Raw genomic sequence first — 17856 nt, 5'->3', positions numbered from 1 at the left:
AAATTAGGCGACCAAAACTGTACACAATACTCCAGATGTGGTCTCACCAGAGCCCTATACAACTGCAGAAGAACCTCTTTACTCCTATACTGAAATCCTCTTGTTATGAAGGCCAACATTCCATTAGCTTTCTTCACTGCCTGCTGTACCTGTAAGCCAACTTTCAGTGACCGGTGTACAAGGACGCCCTTGATTGTCTTATGAGGAAAGGTTGGTCAAGCTAAGCTATATCCACAGGAGACACAAGAAATCACAGATGTTGTGATCTAGAGCAAATAGCATACCTCTGAAAGAACTCAGCGGGTCAGGCAGCATCTGTGGAAGCAAAGTATTTAAGTAGATTCCCTGCATCAGGATTTGCCGGAAGTAAGGTCTTGACCGAAAACATTTGACTATCACATAACTTCTAGTTATTAGTTGCATAGAACATGCTACTAGGGATGGTGGTGCAAGCAGATACAATCATGGCATTTAAGAGGCTTTTTGAGACACATGAATATGCCTCAAATGGAGGGATGTGGAGTAAATGCAGGCAGAACGGAATAGTTTAAGGAGGACACAAGAGAAAAGTTGTGACAGAACGGTGAACATGGAAGGAAGGTGATGGGTGGGAAAGAGGTTAATGAATAGAGGGGAGTGGCTAGAGTTAAAAAAATACATCACAGGGAAGAGAGACAGAGGCAGGTGTGTAGAGGAAAAGTGTAGAGGAAGAAGAGAATATAGAAAAGCTGGCTGGTTTAGATACAGCTCGGAAACAGGCCATTCGGCCCATCGAGTCCGCACCAACCAGCGACCCCTGCACGTTAACACTATCCTACACTCTTATAAGAACGTATGGGAATGGGACCAAGGTCTCCGGCGCTGTAAGGCAGAAACTCTACCGCTGCGCCACCAGTGCGCCCAGTGGTATATTTCGGCTGTTATATTTTGAAAACAGGGAAGTGGTTTATATATAACAGAAAGAGGAATGTTGCCTGAAGTAAGGTCTTAACCAGAGAGGAATGTTTCAAAGGACACATACAAGAGACCAACAGTAAACTCAAATAGTGTAGAGCAGTACATTTGTATATCGAGCTAAAGTGAGAAGTAATGTGCAACTGTGGAGGGGATGGAATGGTGTGAAATATCACGTGGAAAGGAAAACTGTGTTAGGGTGAAAAAAGGAACAAAAAAATAATTAAGGAGGAACAGGTTACAATTAATTAAAGTGGATTTAAAGACAAAGTGGAAAGATTGACATAAAATTTGGGAGAAATTCCAAGAGTTAAAGAGTCTTCAGAAACAAATCACTACAGAAAGCAATACAGGTCACATTCTTGAAACCCTTAAGTATTTAGCAGTCCTGAATTCATAATGCTTTGATGCTAATTCCTTTCACAACATTTGTGGGGGATAAAAATCAAATCCACATTTTTTTTTTAAATTACACTTTCTAACTATCTTAGTTTACATTTTTACCTGCTGGAAGTGTGAAAGAAAAGTCAAGGACAGAACGGAATTAAAAATACAACGTTAGCCGCAGCTTTACTGACAATTCAGAACTTTCTTCATACAACCATTTTTTTTTAAAAAACCAAACAAATGAAAGTCAAAGTTCAGCACTGGCCTAAAATTCCACTTGTAAGGAATAAAAGGACTATTATGGTAAATGGTAAAAACAGACTACAGAATTCGACAACTAAAAGTTCTGGTGCAGACACACATTTGTTTGGTTTAGCAATTATTGTCCAAAAGACACTTGAACTGAATTGGCAGTCCTAACAAGAGGAGTTACACTTTATTCAACGTGAAAGAGTCGGCGACACTGTTGCTCTCTCAGACCGAGTCCCGTACTATTACCACAATCAAATGCTCTTCATCCACTTTCCCCAATGTCCTCATTGCCGTCTGCAGGAACTGCTGGGAGAAGACACAGGGTGGGAAGGCGTACAGCATGCCAGTGTTGTCCTTGTCCTTCACCCCACCAATGGGCAAACTGATCACCCCCGCCGCCTGCTTCTGTTTCAAGTAGGACACCAGATTCCGCAAGAGCCGTTGTTGGAGGCCAGGTTCAACTGCCACTGCCCCGTCACCGCCCTCAGCCCCCTGGGGGGCTTGCACAGCAAGCAGAACAGCATAGCCATCAGGGCTGCCCTGCTTGATGCGACGGGTCACCTCATCCAATTTGGGTTGGTCTAGGCGGAGACGCTGCGCGATCTTCAGCTGAGACACTTTGGCACCTGTTGCAGAGTCCTTTAGGAGGGCAAGGGTGATTGCAGCGTCACCCTCTAGTGTGAACATGTTTGTTGGAAAACAACTATTTTTTAGTACAAGGACACCGTTCCAGGCCAGTGACAGTGCCTGGGCAAACTCCAACAAATTGGCTGGTTTCTTGGACTCAACTTTTGGAGCCTCAATACTAGCTTTAGTCTCTACATCAATCTCAATAGTTCTGTGATTACGTTCACTGTCTTTCTTTTTATGTTGCACTGGTTCATGAGCATCCTGGAGCAATTTTTCATCGAGGGGCGGGCGACGATCCTCTGGGGCAGAAGCAGAGATCGGCTCCTTGTCAACCACCCCATCTGCCACCCTGCTGTCCCTGTTCCTCTTGTCTGGACTTGGCTCCAATGAGCCCCGTGGCTTTGCTCTCACCCGTTCCTCGAAGGGTGAATGGACAGGCCGGGCACGATCATTGGAGAGGCTCCGGCGTTTCCGTCGCTCATCCCATGGCTTGGTAGCCGCAGAACTGCGGTCGTTCTCTCGCTCGCTCGGCCAACGATCTCTGCTGCGGCTGCGGACCGAGGCATTGTAGCCATCGGCATTGTTGCGACGATCCAGAGCCTTGGCTGGGCTGCTCCAGTCGCCATCGGAAAAGTTCCTGTCCCGTTCGTGAAATGGGGGCAGTGGCGGGGTTCGCTCGCGGGCTCGGGCCTCTCGCTCCAGGCTTCGGTGACGACTGTACCCGTCTGGTAGAAGCTCATAATGCATGGGCAGTGGTGCCTGGGGGTAAGGCTGTTGGTAGCGTACATCTTCAACCTTGGCAAAATCAACCCTCAATCGACGATCGGGCCCCCCCAGAGGAAAGCCTCGCATCTGTGCACAGGCAGCCTGGGCGGCATCTAAACTCTCATACTGTATGTACGCAAAGCTGTCGCCTTTCACGTAGTCAATGGTCCGAATGCTGCCAAAGCGGTCAAACTCCCTGGCTAGTGCAGCCAGTGACGTCAGAGGCCCCAAACCACCCACCCACAAGCGAGTCGTTGGGTTGGCTTTGCCATATCCAATTTTTACATGGTTCCTGCCGATCATACGGCCTGACATGGCCACCTTGGCCCGGTGCGCCATGTCCAAATTCTGAAATTTTAAGAACCCGTATGCACCTCCTTGCCCCCTTGGCGGGCGCTTAATAACTACTTCTTCGATGATACCGTACTTCTCAAAAGCACGGCGCAAATCACTCTCTGAGATGTTGTGGTCCAAGTTGCCAATAAACAAATTCCGGGTGGCCCGCTTATCATCCTCAGGCATCAAATCGTCTTCCTGCACCGGGTAGCTGAAGGCTCGTCCACGTTCATCATATAACCCATAATAATCTAATGACCGCTCACGCTCCCTTGGCAGTGGTACCACTTCAATAGGATAATTGGCATGTCTCGTCCTCTGATCTCTGAGTGCACATGCGCCAGGTGACAAAGAGCGCTGCCGATACTGATACCCAGTGTGGATGGGTACATAGTTCACCTCCGGTGGAGTGCAGCTCCTCCTTTTGGGGTACACAGGCTCGATTTTAAGGGGCCGGTCATAAAGCACCAGTCGGCCCTTGGCATGCCTCGCTTCCTTGGCGTCCTCGTGGTGCCGAAAGTGCACGTATGCCAGTCGGCCCCCCTCGGGCGTGTGGGTAGCGTTGACGCTCACCTCTCCAAACTTCTTGAACTCGTGGAAGAGGCCATCCTCCACTGCCTCATCCGTCAGCTGAGACCCCAGGTTGCTGACCACCAGGGTCTTGTACTCCAGGCCTGTGGGCCTGCTGTTGTCCCCTTTACTTTTCTGCGCCGAACTGGTCCTGGCAGTAGGCAACCTGGTGGGCTCGTGATGGTGGTGATGGTGGTCCCCCCTGTCCTCCCTACGGCTATTGCTATTCGACTTTTCTCCCGCTCCTCCACCCGCTGGCCTATCCCGGCTCCTACTTCTACTCCGGCCCGGATGTTTGGCGCTCAGCGCGGCCTTATGGTAGTTGCCTACGCCGCCTCCTCCTCCTCCTCCTCCTCCTCCTCGGTTCCCATCGCACTCCTCCCGCCCGCCCCGGCACTCCCGCTCTCGTTCCCGGTCCCTCTCCCTAGCTCGTTTGGCCGACCTGCTGCCGGGCCCGCTACCTGGGGCCGACCCCGGGCTCGAGTCGCGCTCGCTCTGTCTCTTCATGGCCCGCCCCCGCCGCCCCCTCCACCTCCTCCTCCTCCTCCTCCTCCCACCCACTCTCAGGCTTCTCCTCAGCCCGCGCCCGCGCTAGGCCGCCAACCCCTCCTCCCCTTCTCCTACCCCCCCTACACACACACCTCCTCTCAGTAATCAGGCCGGCGCCGCCGCCGCCAAGCGGCCAACGGGTCCCCCAGATCCAAGGCGAACCGCCGTGGTCCAGCCCGGCACAAAAGCGCCCGCGCAACTGTCGCTTACGGTCTGAGATCCCCGGCCGCCATATTATCAGAGGAACCCCCTCACCCCCCTCTCCGCCTGAAGAATGCGCGCCGCTTCCCCTCCACCCCTCTCTGCGCTCCAGGTCACCGCTTCCTGCGTACCTCATGCGGACGCGGTGACGCTCCAGGCACGCAGCTTTGGTGAACGTCACCCCTCCGGGTGGGTAGGACCAAAGATTAGCTCCTCTAGTATCTTTGGCTAGGACCCGTTTCTACGGGCCTCGCAGCAACGGCGGACCTGCTGAGAGTGTACACAATGTGTAGGACGGAACTGCAGATGTTGGTTTAAACCAAAGATCTTATAGCAGATCTTTGGTTTAAACCGAAGATAGACACAAAATGCTTGAGTAACTCTGCGGGTCAGGCAGCATCTGTGGAGAAAAGGAATCGATGAATGAATGAATGAATTATACTTTATTATCACATGCGACATGTCACAGTGAGATTCTTTGTTTTCGGGTCGAGGCCCTTCTTCAGACTAAGAGTCAGGGCATCGAAATTTGTATTCACTTCAACGTGAACTAACTGGAGAAAGCCAGCGTGGAATTGTTAAATGGAATTCGTGCCAAATCGTAGAGGTTTGATGAACTATCAGAGAATTACTGTTGATTTGTACATGACTTTTAAAAGGTGTTCGATGAAGTAACACATAATAGGTTTGTAATCGAGATCTAAGGGATTTAATGACATGGGTTGCAGCAGCATGGGTAGAAAAATAATAAAATCACAAGGATGTGAGAGTTGCAATGAAAGAAAATATAAGTCACCCGCCTCCTGAGATCTGAAATAAAAGCACATGATGCTGGAAATGCTCAGACTCTGTCAGTTGAGAGAGAAGCAAGAGTTAACAGTTACAGTTAACTTATCATTAGTCTTTGAGAGTTCCTCAGTGTTGGCACTAGATCCACTGCATCTTGTACGATTGACCTGAATGCCTTGGGTAATTTCACAGATGGTACATAACTTGAAGATGTAAACTGTGAAGGGAAAGTTGATAGACTTCAAGAGACCGTGGTACCTTTATATAAGAAGGGCAGGAAGGAAGCGGCAAGTAAATACAGGCCTGCGACACAAACATCAGTGATAGGAAAGTTATCTGAAAAAACATTCTGAGACAGAATTAATATATATTTGGAAAGGAAAGGATTAATCAAAGATTTTCAGTGTGCTGTTAGGGCGAAACATTCATCATTTGTAACGATGAAGACCATATGGCCTTTGACACGGTCAGAAAACTGGTTAAAACTTTAGAGCCCATGGGATACAAAGCAAGTTGCAAATTGGATCCAAAATTCGATGAGTGATAGGAGGCATGGGGTGATTGTTCAGGGTGGATTGTGAGATTAGAAGCTTGTGCCTGTGGGGTATCATATGGATCTGTGTTGGGACCGTACCATTTGTTATAAATATTATCAATTCAGATGTGAACATAGGAAATATAATTAGTAATTTTGCAGATGACATGAACTGTGACTGGAGAGGATTCTGAGGGATAAAATGCACATCCATTTGGAAAGACAGGGATTGATTAAGAATATTCAGCATGATTTTGTGCTTGGGAAAATGTGTTTCGTGAATTTGATTGTGTTTTTTTTAGGAAGTAATTATTCCCCACATTCTCATCAACACCCCCCAGATTCTACCACTCATCTACATACTAGGGGCTATTTAAAGGGCCAATGAACCTATCAATCCTCATACCTTTGGGATGTGGGGGGAAACTGAAGCACCTGGAGAAAACATGTTCACCCTGTTCTTGCTCCCCGCACTTGCTCCCCCTCTCCCCATTCGTAACAAAGAGCTCCACTCTCCCCATTCGTAACAAATAGGTTCACTCTTGCTCCCCCTCCCCCATTCGTAACAAAGACAGTCCCCCTTGTCCTCACCTTCCACCCCATCAGCGTCACGTACAGCACATAATCCTCCGACATTTTTGCCACCTCCAACGGGATCCCACTACTAGCCACATCTTCCCATCTCCACCCCTTTCTGCTTTCCGCAGAGACCTTCCCTCCGCAACTCCCTGGTCAACTCATCCCTTCCCACCCAAACCACCCCCTCCCCAGGTATTTTCCCCAGCAATCGCAAGAGATGCAACACCTGTCCCTATATCTCCCCCCCTCGACTCCATCCAAGGACACCGGCAGTCTTATCAGGTGAGGCAGTGGTTCACTTGCACCTCCTCCAACCTCATCTAGTGTATCTGTGTTCCAGGTGTGGACTCCTGTATATCGGTCAGACCAAGCGCTCAGGCTTGGCGATCATTTCACTGAACACCTCTGCTCGGTCCGCCTAAACCTTTCTGATCTCCTGATTGCTCAACACTAACTCCCCCTCCCATTCCCACACTGACTTTTCTGTCCTGGGCCACATTGTCAGAGTGAGGCCCAGCGCAAATTAGAGGAACAGCACCTCATATTTCACTTGGGTAGCTTGCATCCCAGCAGTATGAACATTGACTTCTCTAACTTAAAGTAGCCCTTGCTTTCCCTCCCCCTCCATCTCCTCCCCTTTCTAGGTTCTCCTACCAGTCTTACTGTTTCCGACTACATTTCATCTCTGTACAGCCCACTCCATTGACATCAGTCTGCAGAAGGGTCTCGACCTGAAATGTCACCCATTCCTTCTCTCCAGAGATGCTGCCTGTCCTGCTGAGTTACTCCAGCAGTTTGTGTCTACCTTCTCCCTGTGACCACAGGGTTTCCTCTGGGTGTCTCAGTTTCTTCCCACATTCCAAAGACGTGTAGGTTTGTGGGATAATTGGCTGCTGCAAATTTTTCCTAGTGTATAGGGAGTGGACGCAAAAGTAGGAATACATAGATCTAGTGTAAAAGGGTAATCGATGGTCAGCGTGGATTCTGTGGGCCGAAGAGCCTGTTTCCTTGCCCTATCTCTAAACTAAACTAACACAGAGGATGACTAGGTCAGGATTGAACCTGGGTCACGAGTGAGGTAATGGCTCTTTTTATAATCATGAAGAGTTTGGATAAAGTAGATAGAAAAGATAGTATTCATAAAATAACTTCTAGATAAAGGGTAGGAATAACAAAGTGGAAATTTAGTTAAACAGGGAATTGTTTTGTTCTTAAAGCAATCCGTAAAAGATTGGTGAAAGCAATTTCAAAAGTAACATTAATAAATTAATTGGATCAGTACTTGGAAAGAAGGCATTTTAGAGCAGTAGAGACAGCATGGTCATCATTATATGCAGATGATGTATTACTCTATATCACCAACTCTCAAGTTAACATTCCAAATATATTAAATCTTATAGAGGAATTCGGTTCCTTTTCAGGATGTAGGATAAATTGGAACAAAAGTGAAATTACGTCAATAAAACACCAAGAGCCGATACATCTCCTAAAATTCCCTTTCAGAATTGCTACGGAAAAATTTAAATATCTTGGAGTTCACGTAACTAGAAAATACACTTCTCTATTTCAAGCAAACTTTCATCCTTTAATTACCAAACTAAATGCCCTTACTCAATTTTGGAAAACGCTTCCGATGTCTCTCATAGGCAGAATAAATGCCATAAAGATGATCTTCCACCCATAAATCCTGTACTTATTTCAATCAATACCGATTTATCTTCCTAAACATTTTTTTTAAAAACTCGACCCTCTGATCACAAACTTTATTTGGGATTATAAAACACAAAGAATCCATAAACTACATCTATGTAAACCCAGAAAAATTGGTGGACTGGCTTTCCCCAATTTTTTATACTATTATTGGGCAATGAATATTAAAAACGTAATCTATTGGTTGGACAACACATGCCAATAGGTAAAATGGTTAATAATGGAGAGAGAGGATGGCTCGCCTTTTAATATAGGCGCGATTCTTCTCTCTCCAATAAATTTGAAGAAAAAACTATATGAGAAAAATCTGATTATCCACAGTACCCTACGAATCTGGAAACACGTGAAGTCAACCCTTAATCTGAGAAATTTATCTCTTCTCTCACCAATTGCCAACAACCCTTCGTTCAAGCCATCTATTTTAGACAAAACGTTCACACATTGGGAAAGATTAGGAATTAAAAAACTCGGAGATCTTTATGAGATGGGAACTCTTCTCTCATTTCAAGAATTACAGTCGAAATATCAGCTGAAAGGTAGTCAATATTTTAGATACCTTCAAATACGAGACTATCTGAAATCATATACCCAAGACTATCAATCTTTGTTGCCAGACGAATGTATGAATAGAAACTCGGATTCAAACAAATTAATATCATATCTGTATAACACCCTTTTAAATATAGAAACCCCATCGTCAGAATTCTCTAATTTTAGGTAATTTCCTCCTACACCCCTCCCCCCTTCCTCCACCCTAGTTGTTTTACCAGTTCCACAGTTCTCTGCATTGTTTTCCTCTAGAGATCACACCTTCCCTAGCCAACAATGGGTTTACTGCCCTACCCGAGGTAATTTGTGATTTGTCCTGGTCTTTTCGCACCAGCTCTCCCCCTACCACCCCTACTTTCAGTCTGAAGAAGAGTGCCGAGCCAAAACGTCACCCATCCTTTTTCACCAGAGATGTTGCCTGATCCACTGAGATACTCCAGCACTTTGTGTCTATTTTTGGTATAAACCACCATCTGCAGTTCCTTGTTTCTACAGAGCAACAAGATAACTGTACAACCTTATTAGAGCACAATTGGAGTACTGTGTGTGCTACTGGTTGCCACATGATGGGAAGGTTACAATTGCATTGGAGAGGATACAGAGGAAATACACCAAATTGTTGCCTAGGATGGAGCATCTCACTTACAGAGAGAGAGCTAGGGGTGAAGTCCTGATATGCCAATCTACATCGCTGCAGCCATTGAATCATTATTATCTGCACTTTCTCAGTAGCTCTAACACTATATTCTGTACGCTGTTCTCTTTTGCACTACCTGTTGTACTTGTGTATTATTTGATTGTAGTATGATTTGACTGGATAGCATGCAAAACAAACTTTTTCATGGTATTTCTGTACACATTACAATAATAAGCCATTAACAATAAATAGGCTTTCTGTGGAGTGGAGGAGAGACCAAAGACCAGATAAACAGAGTCACACAGTATGGAAACTGACCACTTGGTCCACCATGGCCATATCCCATCTTCCAGCACTTGGCCAGTAGCCTTCATAGTAGCTTGGCAATTCAAGTGTTCCTCCAGATTCCTCTTAAATGCTGTTAGCAACCTCCACCACTCTTCTATACAATGTATTCCAGAAATTCACCACTCGTGATGGAAGAAGTCCCCCTCGAATACCCTCTAAACCACTTATTACCCCTTACCCCTGCTGTTTGTCATTTGTATCAATGATTTAGATAAGAGCATACAAGGCATGATTAGCAAGTTTGCAGCTGACACTAAAGTAGGTGCCATTGTAGATAGCAAAGATGGCTGTCAGAAATTGCAGAGGATCTTGATTGGTTGGGCAGGTGGGCTGAGGAATGCTTAATGGAGTTTAACAGAGAAGTGCGAGGTGGTGGCCATCTGTGCCAATATGGTTACTGAACATCCCAAAAGTTGATCTGGAGATATGGGAGGCAAAAAGGAGGAACAAAAATTCAGACCTAAAGACAGAATATCATAGCCATATAGGTAATAGATACAGGGAACACCTCTTAATTTTCACAGATGGATCAAAGGATCCAGTAGCTGAAACAACAGGGGCGGCTGTGGTAGTCCAGGGGATGAATGTTGAGCTTTACAAAAGAACAAACAACTATTTGACAGTTTATACAGTGGAATTGTACGCTATTTTGATGGCAGTTCGGTGGATGGAACAGGTGCAACCATGTAAAGTAGTAATATGTAGCGACTCATTATCTGCAATCCGGAGTATTGGGTCTGGTGCATCCCATAGGTGGCCTGACATAGTTTATGAAATCCTGCTACTATTAAGCCAAGTGACAAGGAGGGGCAGTGACGTGACTTTGTTGTGGGTCCCAGCACACATTGGTGTTCTAGGGAATGAAAAGGTGGATAAATTGGCAAAGGAGGCTGTAAAAAAAAGAAACATAGAGGTAAACTTACAACTATCCAAATCTGAAGGAAAACACATTGTGTGGAAGAAAATAAATCAGGAGTGGCAACAATACTGGGAACAGGAAACAAAGGGGAGACACCTCTATTCGCTACAAAACAGAGTGGGCATTACAGCAAGAAGAGGGGGGAACAGGAGGGAACAGGTAGTATTAACAAGATTGAGGATAGGACACACTCACCTGAACAACACATTAAAAATATTGGGAAAACACCCTACTGGGCTGTGTGAGGAATGCCATCAACCAGAAACAGTTCAGCATGCCCTAGTTGCATGTAGGAGATATGAGACAGAAAGAGGATTTATGATCATTGAAATGAGGAAAATTGGATTGACAGAAATATCAGTAAAGAACATTCTAGAGTGTGGAGGGAAAGGAAAAGGAATAAAGTTGTTGTTTGATTTCTTGAGGGCCTCTGGTCTTATAAAAAGGATCTAATATAAAGACATGAGTACTGTGGAATGAAGCTAGAAGGTGGCAGCAATGCAACATTGCGGATGCCGGCTGCCGTAAAACTCCAAAGAAGAAGAAGAAGAAGAAGAAGAAGTGCGAGGTGTTGCATTTTGGGAAGTCAAACCAGGGCAGGACCTACACAGTTAATTGGCAGGGCACTGGGAAGTGTTGAAGAGCAAAGGGATATAGGAATGCAGGTGCATAGTTCCTTGAAAGTGACATCACAGGTAGATGGGATGTTCAAGAAGGGTTTTGGTACACTGGCCTTCATCAGTCAGAGTATAGAGGTTGGGAGGTCATGTTGTAGCTATGTAAGTTGATGAGGCCACATTTAGAGTATTGTGTTGAGTTTTGGTCACTATATTATAGGAAAGATATGGTGGAATAGGTGCAGAGAATATTTACATTGCCAGAACTCAAGGGCCTGAAATATATGGAGAGGTGGAGCAGGCTAAGACTTTATTTTTTGGAGCGTAGGAGAATGAGAGTGATCTTATAGAGGTGTACAAGATCATGACCAGAATAGATTAGGCAAACACAGAGAGTCTTTTGCCTAGAGTAGGGGAATCGAGAAGCAGAGGACGTAGTTTAAGGTGAGATTTAAAGGGACCTGAGGGGGTAACATTTTTTACACAAATGGTGGTGGGTATATGGAAAGAGCTGTTGAAGGAGGTAGTTGAGGCACGTATTATCATTATGTTTAAGAGACATTTGGACAGGTACATGGATGGGATAGGTTTAGAGGGCTATGGGCCAAGCACGGACAGATGGGACTGATATGGATGGGGCATGTTGGTCAGCATGGGCCGAAGGGTCTGTTTCCACGCTGTATGACTATGAGTAAATATTATCAGATACCTCTAGATTTTTAGAAGGCTTAGGAAGTTTGGCATGTTCCCACTAACCCCCACCAACCTACATAGAAAGCATTTTATTGGCATGCATCACAACATGGTTTGGGAACAGCTCCATCCAAGACCACAAGGAATTGCAGAGATGTGTGGACGTAACCCAGACTATCACGCAAACTAACCTCCCTTCCATTGACTCGATCTGCACTTCATGCTGGATTGGCAAAGCCACCAGCATAATCTGGTCATTCCCTCTTCTCCCCTCTCCCATCAGACTAGAGGTACAGAAGTATAAAAACACATACCTCCAGATTCAGGAACAGTTTCTTTGCAGCTGTTATTAGGCAATTGACCATCCTATCACCAACTAGAGAGTAGTCTGACCAACTATCTACCACATTAGACCCTCAAACTATCTTTAATCTGACTTTACTGCACTTTATCTTGCACTAAATGTTATTCCCCTTTATCTTGTATCTGTACACTGTGGGTGGCTTGATTGTTTCCATGTGTAGTCTTTTCACTGACTGGATAGCATGCAATAAAAAGCTTTTCACTGTACCTCAGTACACATGGCAGAGTTCATGGAACAAGTCAAGAGACAAGAGTGTTTAATTATCATAAACACAGTGACTGGAACAATGAAATTCTTATCTGCTGCATTTTTTCATGGTTTGGTGAACAGCGCGCAGTTTTCTTACACTTATGCAACAAATGGCTGGATTTTCCGGGCCTGTTTTTAAATTGGTCGTGGAAAACCAGGTATTCTGAGAGTATGGGTCAGAAATTTCACATCCCGATCCACACTGGCTCTGGATAACCAATAGTGCCCAATAAGTATAGAGTATTTCTGACTGATGATCACCGACTGTGTTCGGTAATGTCTCTGATATATTAACCTCAGTCTTAGGGAAATCTTGGATTCTATGTTGTTGGGACTGCCTTTGGTTCTCCAGGTGCTCCAGTATCCTCTCAAATCCCAAAGATGTGCTGGTAGGTTAATTGACCACTGTAAATCACTAATTAATATAAAATAAAATGACAAAATACCCAAAGGAAAGTTGGCAGGTATCTGAGAATATACGTAGGTTACAGGCTGCAGGGAGATACAGTGGGAGAGGTGGTACAAACAGTGCTGCTGTGTCTGTCAATTTCCGCCAACTAATTGTGCTTCTTGAGTTTTATTTGGCATAACATTGAGTCAAGTCTTGCCGATTAGGTGCCCTGGCATGGTGGTGCCACAGTTAGTGCTGCTGCCTTACAGATCATAGGACCTGGATTTGATCCTGACCTTGGATGCAGTCTGTGGTGCGTTTGCACATTTTCCTTGTGACTGTTGGGTCTTCTGCAGGTTCTCCAGCTGTCCTCCACTTCCTAAAGTTGTGCGGATTGGTAATTTAATTGGTATCGGTTTATTATTGTTAGTGTATTGAGATACAGCGAAAAGACTTTGTTTTGTATGCTATCCAGGCAAATCATACCTTACATGTGTACATCAGGTGGTGCAAAAGAGAAAATAAACAGGGTGCCGAATATAGTGTTACAGTTATAGGGAAAGTGCAGATTTTAAAATGGCTACTATAAATTAACCCTTGGTGTCAAATGAGTGTGAAGATAACTGAGACAGGTTGACCAACGTGTGAATGAGAATAGGTTAGAGGGTTATAGAATAATAAGGACAGTATCGCCATGGTAGGAGCTGGTATAGTGTGTTGGTTGGAATGACCTCCTTCCATGTTATGGTAAGTAAGTGCAGTCTATTGTATCCCCTGTTCACTCTTACTTGGCCAGTGTATGGATGGTGGATCATGCTGACCTATGGTCCACTGTTGAGTCTTAAATGAGGAGAATAGTTACAAAATAAAAGGGCAATCATTTAAACTGAATTGCATAGGAACATCTTCTCACAGAAGATGGTGAATTGTGGATCCTCTATCATAGAGCGTTATGAGGCTTGATCAATGGAGGTGTTTTAAGGAGAAGATATCTGAACCAAATGCTGTGGCCTGAGAGATGAAACATGGGGCAGATCAACATTGGTCATATTGAATAGCAGGACAGGGTTGTTAGACTGCAGCTTACTCCTACTCATATTTTCTTTTGCTGCTTTTGTGTATTAATAGAGCACAGCCTGCATCAGTGCTATAACGAGATCTTGCCCCAGAAACTGACCCTGACATAATTTGATGGTTGATAAAGTCCGGTCACTACGAGGGGGGGGGGGTTAAATATTAATATATTCAAGGACATTTTTGAAAAGTATAACCAATCTGGGGTCCCAAATCCTGAGCCAGGTCTATTTTCAGGAAATCTATCCTCCATCACTGGATTCCAATGCAGACTGGAAGATTTTGTTTTATAGGCACAAGGAACTGAAGTTGCTGGAATCTTGAGTAAAATATAAAGTGCTGGAGCGGGTCACATAGCACCCGTGGCACACAGCATTCCAGATAGGCAACATTTCAGGTTGGGACACTTCTTCAGACTGATTGACGTAGGGGAAAAAATGCTGGGAATGTGGTGGGGTGGGACAAAACCTGGCAAGTGATAGGTGAGGGGGGAATGATTGGCAGTGGGGTGATCAAACACCGAGATCAAAAGGATGTCAGATAAGGAGAGAAAGGAGTGACATGTAAAGCCAGAGGGAAGGATGGACGTGGAAAGTTTAAATGGCTAAATGTTGGCAGTTCTTTGTCTCAGCAGAAAAAAAATCAGCTCAATAGGACAGTTCTTTGATAAAGCTGCAGATGGCGCCAGAACCCAGCAGTAGGAAGTTGTACAAGCCGCACAGCATTTGTCATTGCAGTTTGGGTGGCGTGAGCAATGTTAATAGAGAACCTGAGAAGGGCAATAATTGGCTTTCAAGTTCAAGTGTTCAAGTGAGTTTATTGTCATGTGTCCCTGTATAGGACAATGAAATTCTTGCTTTGCTTAAGCACACAGAAAATAGTAGGCATTTACTACAAAACAGATAAAATGTGACCATATACCATGATATAAATATATACACACATGAATAAATAAACTGGTAGTGCAAATAACAGAAAGTGGTTGCTAATAATCAGAGTTTTGTCCGAGCCAGGTTTAATAGCCTGATGGCTGAGGGGAAGTAGCTATTCCTGAACCTGGTTGTTGCAGTCTTCAGGCTCCTGTACCTTCTACCTGAAGGTAGCAGGGAGATGAGTGTGTGGCCAGGATGGTGTGGGTCTTTGATGATACTGCCAGCCTTTTTGAGGCAGCGACTGCGATAAATCCCCTCGATGGAAGGAAGGTCAGAGCCGATGATGGACTGGGCAGTGTTTACTACTTTTTGTAGTCTTTTCCTCTCCAGGGCGCTCAAATTTCCGAACCAAGCCACGATGCAACCGGTCAGCATGCTCTCGACTGTGCACCTGTAGAAGTTAGAGAGAGTCTTCCTTGACAATCCGACTCTCCGTAATCTTCTCAGGAAGTAGAGGCGCTGATGAGCTTTTTTGATAATTGCGTTAGTGTTCTCGGACCAGGAAAGATCTTCAGAGATGTGCACCCCCAGGAATTTGAAGTTCTTGACCCTTTCAACCATCGACCCGTTGATATAAATGGGGCTGTGGGTCCCCCTCCTACTCCTTCCAAAGTCCACAATCAGTTCCTTGGTTTTGCTGGTGTTCAGGGCCAGGTTATTGCGCTGGCGCCATATGGACAGTTGCTCGATCTCTCTTCTGTACTCTGACTCATCCCCATCAGTGATACGCCCCACAATAGTGGTGTCGTCAGCGAACTTGATGATGGAGTTCGCACTGTGCCTTGGTGTTAATGACAAAAGTATGGTCGCCAAGCAAGAGTATTTGAACAGGCAGAGTAATGAAGGAATAATGTGTGCAAAAAGTGCATTTAGAGAAAATCATTATGACAAGGATAGATGGACCGTGCCTGTGGACATTGTGCCCGTTCGTATATGTTCACCTAATAAACACCAGGTGAACAAATACAGACACAGAATAACATGATCCAACAGGTATACACAGAACGTGCAGTAAAATCAGGCAAACAAGTACAAGTAGGGAATGAAGTAACGCCATGTTAACAAGTTCAGGCAGAAAGTCCGGTGATACTAAAATGTAGAAAGCAAAATACTGGCCACACGAACAGGCACTGCATTCAGAAAGTATTCATACCCCTTCACTTTCTCCACATTTTATTACGTTACAGCCTTATTCTAAATAGGTGTTTAGAAATTTTTGCAAACTAATTTAAAAAAAAAAGAACTTAAATATCACACTTACAAAAGTATTCAGACCCTTTACTCAGTATTTTGTTGAGGCACCTTTGGCAGCGATTGCAGCCTCAAGTCTTCTTGGCTATGATGCTGCAAGCTTGGCACACCTGTACTTGGGTAATTTCTCCCATTCTTCTCTGCAGATCCTCTCAAGCTCTGTCAGGTTGGGTGGGGAACATCAATGCACAACTATTTTCAGGTCTCTCCAGAGATGTTCGATCAGGTTCAAGTCCGGGCCCTGGCTGGGCCATTCAAGGATATTCACTGACTTGTCACAAAGCCACTCCTGTGTTGTCTTTGCTGTGTGCTTTGGGTCATTGTCATGTTGGAAGGTGAACCTCCACGCCAGTCTGAGGTCCAGAACACTCTGGAGCAGGTTTTCATCAAGGATCTCTCTGTACTTTGCTACATTCATCTTTCCCTCGATCCTGACTAGTCTTGCAGTTCCTGCCGCTGAAAAACATCCCCACAGCATGATGCTGCCACCACCATGCTTCACTGTAGGTATAGTATTGCCAGGTGATGAGCGGTGCCTAGTTTCCTCCAGACGTGACGCTTGGCATTCATGCCAAAAAGTTCAATCTTGGTTTTATCAGACCAGAGCACCAAAGAAGACAACCCTTTTGGCCAACTCCAAGCAGGCTGTCATGTGCCTTTTACTGAGGAGTGGCTTCCGTCTGGCCACTCTACCATACAGGCCTGATTGGTGCAGTGCCGCAGATATATTTGTGCTTCCGGAAGGTTCTCCTATCTCCACAGAGGAACTCGGGAGCTCTGTCAGAGTGACCATCAGGTTCTTGGTCACCTCCCTGACCAAGGCCCTTCTCCCCCGATTGCTCAGTTTGGCCGGGCAGCCAACTCTATGAAGAGTCCTGGTGGTTCCAAAGTTCTTCCATTTAGAATGACGGAGGCCACTGTGGTCTTCGGAATGTGCTATGCTGCAGAAATTGTTTTATACCCTTCCCCAGATCTGTGTCTCGACACAATCCTGTCTCGGAAGTCTCCGGACAATTCCTTCATCTTCATGGCTTGGTTTTTGCTCTGACATGCACTGTGAACTGTGGGACCTTGTATAGACAGGTGTGTGCCTATCCAAATCATGTCCAATCAATTTAATTTACCACTGGTGGACTCTAATCAGGTTGTAGAAACATCTCAAGGATAATCAATGGAAACAGGATGAACCTAAGCTCAATTTTGAGTGTCATAGGAAAGGGTCTGAATACTTATGTAAATGTGATATTTCAGTTATTTCTTTTGAATTACTTTGCAAAAATTTCTAAACACCTGTTTTATTTCTTCATTCTGGGGTATTGTGTGTAGATTGATGAGAAGAAAAAATGTTTTAATCCATTTTAAAATAAGGCTGTAACGTAACAAAATGTGGAAAAAGTGAAGGGGTCTGAATACTTTCTGAATGTACTGAAGAGACATAGAAGAAATACAGACATATACATATCCAAACACATGCTTGCGCATATACATACCTATATATGTACACACAAAAAATAAACATGCATTCACACACAAACACAAACGTATATATATACACACACTTATTTTGAATGATAA

The 17856-nt window shown here is 44.9% G+C and overlaps 1 protein-coding gene across 1 annotated transcript; it reads right to left on the bottom strand.

Moving 5' to 3' along the window:
• Positions 1-1498: 1498 nt before the first annotated feature.
• On the bottom strand, positions 1499-4427 carry rbm15b (RNA binding motif protein 15B). The gene has a single exon (XM_033036841.1). The coding sequence runs from the start codon at positions 4399-4401 to the stop codon at positions 1816-1818; it is 2586 nt and encodes an 861-aa protein (XP_032892732.1). The 5' UTR covers positions 4402-4427; the 3' UTR covers positions 1499-1815.
• Positions 4428-17856: the final 13429 nt, after the last annotated feature.

Source organism: Amblyraja radiata, chromosome 18 (genome assembly GCF_010909765.2).
Source record: "Amblyraja radiata isolate CabotCenter1 chromosome 18, sAmbRad1.1.pri, whole genome shotgun sequence".
Classification (NCBI taxonomy): Eukaryota; Metazoa; Chordata; class Chondrichthyes; order Rajiformes; family Rajidae; genus Amblyraja; species Amblyraja radiata.
The sequence above is the reverse complement of the archived record's forward strand: the minus strand, read 5'-3'. Positions and strand labels throughout refer to the sequence as shown.